Source organism: Oryx dammah, unplaced genomic scaffold, assembly GCF_014754425.2.
Source record: "Oryx dammah isolate SB20612 unplaced genomic scaffold, SCBI_Odam_1.1 HiC_scaffold_2, whole genome shotgun sequence".
In the NCBI taxonomy this organism is placed as follows: Eukaryota; Metazoa; Chordata; class Mammalia; order Artiodactyla; family Bovidae; genus Oryx; species Oryx dammah.
The window spans coordinates 175,351,280-175,361,992 of record NW_024070186.1 but is presented as its reverse complement, the minus strand read 5'-3'; the positions used below and the strand labels follow the sequence as shown (position 1 = coordinate 175,361,992).

The 10,713-nt window shown below is 39.9% G+C and overlaps 1 protein-coding gene across 1 annotated transcript; it reads left to right on the top strand.

The window, feature by feature from the left end:
• The first annotated feature begins 2,477 nt into the window (after positions 1–2,477).
• LOC120882530 (cytochrome c oxidase subunit 7A2, mitochondrial-like) lies at positions 2,478–6,836 on the top strand. The gene is made up of 2 exons (XM_040266540.1): positions 2,478–2,549; positions 6,408–6,836. Exons 1-2 carry the CDS (start codon positions 2,478–2,480, stop codon positions 6,690–6,692), a joined length of 357 nt encoding a protein of 118 aa, XP_040122474.1. The 3' UTR covers positions 6,693–6,836.
• The last annotated feature ends 3,877 nt before the right edge of the window (positions 6,837–10,713 follow it).

The following is a 10,713-nucleotide window of genomic DNA, read 5'->3' as shown; positions in this document are numbered from 1 at the left end:
AACCAACCAAACAAACAAAAGAAACCCCAGCCATCAAGATTGTGACTAACGTGTCAACCAGTTCCAATCGCAGGATAAACAAGGAAAACATTTCAGAATTTCTTTCCCTCAGGCCACTCTGATGTGAGCGGTGTCACGTCCCTGGAGCCTGAGAGGCAGGGGCCCCAAGGCTGGAGTGTGGAATGCTGAGGGAGCCTGCAGCATGTGGATGGCCGTGTGACCCCAATGGACCTGGAGTGGCTTGTGCTGTCTCCTTGAGCCCACCAAAGACTGGATATTGGCTGGCCTTCCTCCAGGAAATCCAAGCAAACTGCACCCAAATGCAATGGAACCTCTGTTTTGCAAGAGATTTCCAAACACCCTGGGCTCCATGTGTCCCTTGGACTGAGGATTTCAACACTGGCATCTTTCTTAGTATGACCTCAGCTATAGATTATGGCACCTTTGGCAATGTGGTTTTGCAGGAGTTAGGATGAGTCTTGGGACTCAAGGCTAAGGGAGTAGAAGTTACAAGATATAAGCCTTGGTTGTTTCTCCTGGTTCATGGACTCTAATTGGCAGTACTCGCAAAAGGCTCTGCTTCCCCAAGGACCCAGAGTCAGGCATGAAGACATGCCGCTGCCTTGCGGTCACTTCCTGTAACAACAACTTTAAGATTCCTGCTCAAGGGGCAAATGGCTTCAGTTCAGTTCAGTTCAGTTGCTCAGTCTGTTCAACCCCATGTACTGCAACACACCAGTTTTCCCTGAGTTTGTCCATCACTAACTCCCAGAAGTTGCTCAAACTCATGTCCATGGAGTCAGTGATGCCATCCAACCATCTCAGTCTCAGTCATCTTCTTCCTCCTTCCTTCCATCTTTCCCAGCATCAAGGTCTTTTACAATGAGTCATTTCTCTGCATCAGGTGACCAGAGTATTGGAGCTCAGCTTCAGCATCAGTCCTTCCAATAAATATTCAAGATTGATTTAGTTTACAATTGACTGGTTGGATCTTTTTACTGTCCAAGGGACTCTCAAGAGTCTTCTCCAACACTACAGTTCAAAAGCATCAATTCTTTCATGCTCAGCTTTCTTTATGGTCTAAATCTCACATCCATATAAGATTAATGGAAATACAATAGCTTTGACTAGATGGACCTTTGTTGGCTGGGTAACATCTCTGCTTTTTAATATTCTGTCTAGGTTGGTCATAGCTTTCTTCCAAGGAGCAATCTTTTTTTTAAATTTCATGGCTGCAATCACCATCTGTAGTGATTTTGGAGCCCAGAAAAATAAAGCCAGCCATTGTTTCCACTGTTTCCCCTCTATGTGCCATGAAGTGATGGGACTGAATGCCATGATCTTCATTTTTTGAATGTTGAGCTTTTAGCCAGCTTTTTCAGTCCCCTCTTTCACTTTCAATAAGAGGCTCTTTAGTTTTTCTTCTCTTTCTGCAGTAAGAGAGGTGTCATCTGCCTATTTGAGATTATTGATATTTCTCCCAGTAGTCTTGACTCCAACTTGTGCTTCATCCACCCTGGCATTTTGGATGATGTATTCTGCACATAAGTTAAATAAGCAAGGTGAGAATACACAAGCCTTGACATACTCCTTTCCCAGTTTGCAACCAGTCCATTGTTCCATGTCCAGTTCTAACTGTTGCTTCTTTATCTGCATACATTTTACTCAGGAGGCAGGTAAGATGGTCTGGTCTTCCCATCTCTTTAACAATTTTCCACAGATTATTGTGATTCACACAGTCAAAGGCTTTTGTGTAGCCAATGAAGCAGTAGATGCTATCTGAAATGTTAGCAATTTTATCTGTGGTTCCTCTGCGTTTTCTAAATGCAACTTGAACATCTGAAAGTTCTTGGTTCATATATTATTGAAGCCTAGCTTGGAGAATATTGAGCATTACTTTGCTAGCATGTGAAATGAGAGCAATTTTGTGGCAGTGTGAGCATTCTTTGGGACTGAAAGGAAACCTGACCTTTTCTAGTGCTGTGGCCACTCCTGGGTTTTCTATATTTTCTGGCATATTGAGTGCAGCACTTTTGCAGCCTCATCTTTTAGGATTTGAAATAGCTTAGCTGGAATTCCATTACCTCCCCTAGCTTTCTTCATGGTGATGCTTCCTAAGGCCCACTTGACTTTGCATTCCAGAATATCTAGCTCTAGGTGAGTGATGACACCATCATGGTTTTCTGAGTCATTAAGATCTTTTTTGTATAATTCTTCTGAGTGGACATATCATTAGATGATCAATACTGAAATCAGGTTGAAGATGAAGAAACTCTATACAGTCAGTAAAACAAGACTGGGGGCTGACTATGGCTCAGATCATGAACTCTTTATTACAAAATTCATACTTAAGTTGAAGAAAGTAGGGAAAACCACTAGGCCATTCAGATATGACCTAAGTCAAATCCCTTATGATTTTACAGTGGAATTGACAAATAGATTTAAGGGATTAGATCTGATAGAGCGCCTGAAGTACTATGTTGGAGGTTCTCAACATTGTCCAGAAGGTGGTGACCAAAACTATCCCTAAGAAACTGAAATGCAAGAAGGCAAAATGGTTGTCTAAGGAGGTCTTACAAATAGCTGAGAAAGAAGAGATATGAAAGGAAAAGGAGAAAGGGAAAATTATACCCAACTGAATGCAGAGTTCCAAAGTATAGCAAAGAGAGACAAGAAAGCTTTCTTAAGTGAAACCTTAATTTCCTCAAAGAAATAGAGGGAAAAAATAGAATGGGAAAGACTAGAGATCTCTTCAAGAAAATTAGAGATAACAAGGGAACATTTCATGAAAAGATGGGCACATTAAATGACAGAAACAGTATGGACCTAACAAGTAGGAGAGATTAAGAAGTTCAGTTCAGCTCAGTTCAGTCACTCAGTCGTGTCCCACTCTTTGCGACCCCATGAATTGCAGCACACCAGGCCTTCCTGTCCATGATCAACTCCCAGAGTTCACCCAAACTCATGTCCATCGAGTTGGTGAGGCCATCCAGCCATCTCATTCTCTGTCATCCCCTTCTCCTCCTGCCCCCAACCCCTCCCAGCATCAGAGTCTTTAACAATGAGTCAACTCTTCGCATGAGATGGCCAAAGTATTGGAGTTTCAATTTCACATCAGTCTTTCCAAAGAACACCCAGGACTGATCTCCTTTAGAATGGACTGGTTGGATCTCCTTGCAGTCCAAGGGACTCTCAAGAGTCTTCTCCAACACCACAGTTCAAAAGCATCAATTCTTCAGCGCTCAGCCTTCTTCACAGTCCAACTTTCACATCCATGCATGACCACTGACTGGAAAAACCATAGCCTTGACTGGACAGACCTTTGTTGGCAAAGTAATGTCTCTGCTTTTGAATATGCTATCTAGGTTGGTCATAACTTTCCTTCCAAGGTGTAAGCATTTTTTAATTTCATGGCTGCAATCACCATCTGCAGTGATTTTGGAGCCCAAAAAAATAAAGTCTGACACTGTTTCCACTGTTTCCCCATCTATTTGCCATGAAGTGATGGGACCAGATGCCATGATCTTCGTTTTCTGAATGCTGAGCTTTAAGCCAACTTTTTCACTCTCCTCTTTCACTTACATCAAGAGGCTTTTGAGTTCTTCACTTTCTGCCATAAGGGTGGTGTTATTGATATTTCTGAGGTTATTGATATTTCTCCCTGCAATCTTGATTCCAGCTTATGCTTCTTCCAGCCCAGCGTTTCTCATGATGTACTCTGCATAGAAGTTAAATAAGCAGGGTGACAATAGACAGCCTTGACATCCTCCTTTTCCTATTTGGAAGCAGTCTGTTGTTCCATGTCCAGTTCTAACTGTTGCTTCTTGACCTGCATGTAGGTTTCTCAAAAGGCAGGTCAGGTGGTCTGGTATCCCCATCTCTTTCAGAATTTTCCACAGCTTACTGTGATCCACACAGTCAAAGGCTTTGGCATAGTCAATAAAGCAGAAGTAGATGTTTTTCTGGAACTCTCTTCCTTTTTCGATGATCCAGCAGATGTTGGCAATTTGATCTCTGGTTCCTCCACCTTTTCTAAAACCAGCTTGAACATCAGGAAGTTCATGGACCACGTATTGCTGAAGCCTGGCTTGGAGAATTTGGGGCATTACTTACTAAGATGTGAGATGAGTGCAATTGTGTGGTAGTTTGAGCATTCTTTGGCATTGCCTTTGAGGTGCCAAAAATACACAGAAAAACTAAAAAAAATTCTTAATTACCCAGATAACCTTGATAGTGTGGTCGCTCACCTAGATCCAGACATTCTGGAAGTCAAGTGAGCCTTAGGAAGGATTAGAAGGAACAAAGCTAGTGGAGGTGATGGGATTCCACCTGGGATACTTAAAATCCTGAAAGATGATACTGTGAAACTGCTGCCGTCACTCTCTCAGCAAATTTGGAAAACTCACCAGTGGCCACAGGACTGGAAAAGGTCAGTTTTCATTCAAATCCCAAAGAAGAGCCATCTTAAAGAACATTCAAACTACCACACAAGTGCTCTCATTTCACATGCTAGCAAGGTAATGCTCAAAATCCTTCAAGCTAGGCTTCAAGAGTATATGAACTGAGAACTTCCAGATGTACATGCTGGAATTAGTTGTACCACTTCCAGATGTACAAGGTAGAAGAACCAGAGATCTAATTGCCAAAATCTGTTGGATCATAGCAAAAGCAATAGAATTCCAGAAAAACATCTACTTCTGCTTCATTGACTATGCTAAAAACTTTGTGTGGATTTCACAACAAACTTTGAAAATTCTTACAGAGATGTGAATACCAGACCACATACCTGCCTCCTGAGAAACCTATATGCAGATCAAGAAGCAAAAGTTAGAAACAGACATGGAAAAATGGACTGGTTCAAAATTGGGAAAGGAGTATGACAAGGTTGTATATTGTCACCTTGCTTATTTAATTTATATGTAGTGTACATCATGTGAAATGCCAGGCTGGTTGAATCACAAGCTGGAATCAAGATTCCTGGGAGAAATATCAATAACCTCTATACGCAAATGATACCACCCTAATGGCAGAAAATGAAGGGAAACTAAAGATCCTCTTGATGAAGTTGAAAGAAGAGAGGGTAGAAGCTGGCTTAAAATGCAACATTCAAAAAACTGATCATAGCATCTGGTCCCAACACTTTATGGGAAATAGATGGGGAAAAAAAATGGACTGTGACAGACTTTATTTCTTGGGCTTCAAAATCACTGCAGATGGTGACTGCAGCCATGAAATGAATAAATATTTTCTCTTTGAAAGCTATGACAAACCTAGACAGCAAATTAAAAAGCAGAGACATAACTTTGCCAACAAAGATCCAAATAGTCAAAGCTGTGGTTTTTCCAGGAGTCATGTACGGACATGACATTTGGACCATAAAGACAGTTGAGTGCCAAAGAACTGTTGCTTTCAAACCGTGGAGCTAGAGAAGACTCTTGAGAGTCCCTAGGACTAGAAGGAGATCAAACCAGTCAATCCTAAAGGAAATCAACCCTGAATATTCATTGGAAAGAATAATGCTGAAGTTGAAGCTCTAATACTTTGGCCACCTGATGTGAAGAGCCATCATGGAAAAGACCCTCATGCTGGGAAAGACTGAGGGCTGGAGGAGAAGAAGGCAGCAGAGGATAAGATGGTTGGATGGCAATACTAACTAAATGGACATGAGTTGGAGTAAACTCTGGGAGATAGGTAAGGACAAAGAAGCCTGGTGTGCTGCAGCCCATGGGATTGCAGACAGTCAGATATAACTATCAACTGAACAACAACAACACACCTAAGAATACAGCTAATTATGGATGAGTTGTGGCCCTTATTGTGTAATAAAACTCAAAAGGAATATAAAATGCTCCTAGGTAATTATGTTAGACCTGTAACTACTGAGAATATAACAAGAAAAATACTTCCTCACTTTTAAATTCAATGAACTGACGGAATAGTCTCATGTCTAATATACATATAGTCAATAAATACATAGACACAAAATATCAAATGAAGAAATATACTATGAGGAAATAAAATCATTGTGCTGCAGTGAGATGTGATTATATATGTAACTTGTCATTACTGGATGATATTTTCAATATAGTGGTGTTAATAAAGATATACAAAAAACAATTCTGATATTATATAAAGCCACATGCTCAGTACAAGGCCTATGTCCTTTCTTACAACAAATGAAATGAGCCTTGAAAGTACAGGTGATGAATGTAAGACATAGGAAAACATTTGAATATATCTGAATTAGAAAGTACACACACACAAAAAATAAATTGTAAATGTATGAAGGCAAGCATCAATGTTCATATATGAAAAAAATACCATTGTAAAAAAATTTTTTTTTAATTAAAAGATAACACTATTGTGCTGTTGCTTCTAAATCTGATGCATGGGTTCCTGGTGGTCAGTTGTCCTGGTTGGTGAGTAGTAACTGGGCCAAGGTGCTACAAAATTTTCTTGCTCTCCATCAGATTACTAAGAGGAGAATAAGTACTGCTTCAGGCAGGCAGTTTGAAAATACAGTTCCAAAGAAACAAAAGCTGTTTCAGGAAGATAATGGAATTCCAGTGCATCTGAAGAGTGGGATAGCTGATGCCCTCCTGTACAGAGCCACCATGATTCTAATAGTTGGTGGAATGGCATATGCCATATATGAGCTGGCTGTGGCTTCATTTCCCAAGAAGCAGGACTGACTTCAGTTTATCCTCCCAGCAATCAGTTGGTTCAATTCCTTTCAGCTCTCTGTGGACCAGTAATCTGACACATAACTGAAGTCTTTGGAGATCAGTATTTATTGACTTGTACTAACTGCCACCAATAAAGCAGTCTTTACCATGAAAACAGACACACACACACACAACAAAAGAAAACTCATGCATGAACTTTGCTTACTGCAATCTTAACCAATTCTAATGTGGTCTTAACCTTTTATTTAATGATAATAACTACAGTGAGGTCCTTTGAATGAGTTTTTAGTAAGCTGAAACACTCAAAGTTGTTTCAAATCATCATAGATCATGATAAATTGTAAACACAGCAAGTCTTTCAGCTGAAAAGGAGATAAGCTAACAAGTAAATTCTTAAAACATTATTAATGACTTTACTTTTATTAAAGGCAGTGAAGTAAAATTATAATAAACTCTGCCTTGGGTATAAATCCTGGAGAAGGGAATGGCTACCCACTCCAGTATTCTGGCCTGGAGAATTCCAGGGACTGTATAGTCCATGGGGTTGCAAAGAGTCAGACACGACTGAGCGACTTTCACTTGGGTATAAATGAAATATTTAAGCTTAAAAGAATGTAAGTTTTATCATACTTACTTGTCATGTTCTCCATAATTTTCAGCTACTTCAATGCTGTTGGAAAACAGTCATTAAACATTAGTGAAAGAATATTATGCACTAGCATGCATTTTCACTTGTTACCTGGGGTTCTTTTCCCAACATTATTTGGAAAGTGGATCCCCAGTTTATTTTCTTGGAAGATCTCTATATTGATTATTCAGTGTATTTGTTACTGAGTCCAAGCTCGCTCTGCTCACCGCAGGACAGGCCAATGAATCTGAGAGATGACAGCTGACCGAGAAGATGGCAGGATAGCACCCCCAAATAACCATCTTATCTGGTCTGGATGCCGGGTTTTTTATAGATCAGAGATATGGTGGGAGGTGAGGAATCATAGTAAAAAGGCCATTCATCTTGCAAACATCTAGAATGGCAAGCCTCAGGCAGAGATGAATTAATTTCTTCCTTCCTGCCATCTACAGGTGAAGAGAGTTCTGAACAAGGGCACTTTAGTTTAACAGTCAGACGGAGGCACAGGATTCTCTGAGGCAGGCCATTCTGTATGATTATAGTAGCAAAAGCAATGAAAAGCAAGTCAAAGAAACCGTTTCCAAAATGTAAGAAGAATTGGCATCTTCTGTGCAACAATTCCTCACTGTCAAAGTCCCTTCCACAATCTTGTGGGGAAAGGGGGTGACGATATTTCTGCTTAGTCGGATCTTTCAGGGAGTGTCTGCCCTCATGGCCAGTGTTTCAAATGTTGAGATTTGTCTTTTATTATTTTTTTGGAAAGTGTTTATTTTACACTGGTAGACTTAGAAAAACTGAACTTCGAATACATGAGACAGCACCTCAAATTAAGAAATTTAGACCTTTTCTATGTATGAAGTGAAAGTGAAAGTCACTCAGTTGTGTCCGACTCTTTGCGACCACATGGACTATACAGTCCATGGAATTTTCTAGCCCAGAATACTGGAGTGGATAGCTGATCCCTTCTCCAGGGGATCTTCCCAATCCAGGGATCAAACCCAGGTCTCCCGCATTGCAGCCAGATTCTTTACCAGCTGAGCCACCAGGGAATACATACATTCTATGCAGGGGGAGATGCAAAAGTCAGGGCTCATTAAAATTATTTCCTTGGTATGTACCTCACCCATCAATCCTGCACTCTCAGAGTTTCCTGAGGGTTCACCTTAGGGAGTGGCTGGAATGGTTGCAGTCTAAGGACTGATAAGTGGCATGTATTCACCTTCCTTGGGGTTCACTGGCTCACATTGAAGGGGTGCAACTGCTGATTCCATTCTTCAAGTCTTCCCCTCTTGGTCATGAATGAGCATTATCTGGGAAACATTTCATGATCAACTTTTGTCCCACATTACTAGGTGGCTCATCCCAGTTCAGTCACAATTTCTTGATATGCCATTCCAGGTGTTAAGTTTTAGATCAGGCCCCATCAATAATTAAAAATTCTCTGGATTCTAACTATAATCCAGGAGACATTTTCCCTTGTTGCTTCTTCCCATACCTAGAATCATATTATTTTACACTATAAAATACAAATATTTTATATAACAAGTGTGATTTTCTCAAAATGTTTAGCCATAGAAGTTTTGTTGGAGGCCTGATTACACATTGGTTACTGCAAGAGACAACAATCTTATAAATTAAACTGGATATAAATAATGTAGACAAATACACAGTGCGGTAGGGAGACGCAAAGCACAATACGAAAACAAAGAACAAAATTAAACAATGATTAGATGATTAGTGTAACTCGTTGTAACCCAGTTGCAATAATCGAGTGACCAAAGGAGCCATAGCTGATTAAATGAGCTATCTGCAGTTCCACTGCCCTGGCCATGCATACTTATGCATAGCCTAATCTTTGAGATGAGCATGTGTTACTGGCAGAATTGACCAGGTAGACAGAACAAGATATATGTTCCAGAAGGTATAATCTACCAAACTATTGGAGTCATAATCAACTGGAGAAGTTTTTCTTTCACCTGGAAAACATAAGTTTAAACCAGTAATCCTTGAGATCCATAAAAATTACAACCATATTTACCAGTTTACTTAGGTTTTATATAAATAATCCTTTTTGTTAACAGCTTTATGAAATCATCAGGTTTCCCATTAGAATTATTCAAGTTTTTATTCAGTTCAGTATTATATTTCGAGTCAGAAACTTGTAAAGTCTTTCTTATAAATCTTGAAGGTGAGACATGTGGCAAAGGCATTAGAGTAAAACCATAACTGTCTATATTAACAAAAGGCTTTAAAAAAGGCAAATTTTAATCTGATTACTGCTGTGACATGTAACATTTTCAGATAACTAAAATTATGACTGATAATATTTTACCAAGACATATCAGAAGTTTAGGAACTCCCTATAATCTTGAGAATATCTGTACCATTTACCATATTATATAACAAAGTTTACGATTCATTTGACAACACTTCCCTTAAACCAAACATACCAAATAAACATGATTAGTTTAATATCTCCCTTTGGAGCTCTTCAGGGGAATTTTGAAGCACCCCAAAGTTAGCTAGAGGTTAAAGGAAATTTATTATAGTTTGATTTGGAAAGATTTGTCAATGGAACACCAAGTAACATTTTAAAATACAACCGACCATGGGTCACTGTGAAACTTAGCCAAAGTGACAATAAAATATTTGAAGGCAAATACAGATTATTTAAAAGGTATCTGTTATCAAAAATGTATTCCAGGAAAACTTTTTCTAAACAGAAAGTAAAAAACCCAAATCCAAGTCTTAGGTCAGTCCCATAAGTCATTTACCCAACAAAATTTAATCCAGTCTTAGGAAATCCTGATCATGTATCACTGTTTTCAGTATATATATATTTTTTCTCTCATATTGTCTCCTATAAAAAGTGATGACTAAAGGATGAAAGAGCAGATAAAAGCAAGGCGGGTCTTGGAATGCAGGAATGGAAAAACCATTATCATCCTTCCCTCCCCTATGTTGCAACTATTAACGGATTTCAAGTCCTCCTGAGCATTTAACCGGCCCCACAAGGAGAAGGTATTTGCCTTACTCTCCCCTCATCCAGTATACATGCCTCATCCAATCAGCAAATGATCCACAAGACCCCTATCCCACTCCTTGCACCATGGGTATTCAGTTCAGCTCAGTTCAGTTCAGTCACTCAGTCGCGTCTGACTCTTTGCGACCCCAAGGACTGCAGCACACCAGGCCTCCCTGTCCATCACCAACTCCTGGAGTTTACTCAAAGTCATGTCCATTGAGACAGTGACACCATCCCACCATCTCATCCTCTGCTGTCCCCTTCTCCTCCCGCCTTCAATCTTTCCCAGCATCAGGGTCTTTTCAAATGAGTCACCTTCTCATCAGGTGGCCAAAGTATTGGAGTTTCAGCTTCAGCATCAGTCCTTCCAATGA

Coding starts and splice junctions, on each gene's coding strand:
- LOC120882530 (XM_040266540.1), top strand. CDS start 2,478: ATGTTGGAGGTTCTCAACATTGTCCAGAAGGTGGTGACCAAAACTATC. Junction 2,550..6,407: donor AGAAACTGAAATGCAAGAAG/GCAAAATGGTTG, acceptor CCTGGTGGTCAG/TTGTCCTGGTTGGTGAGTAG.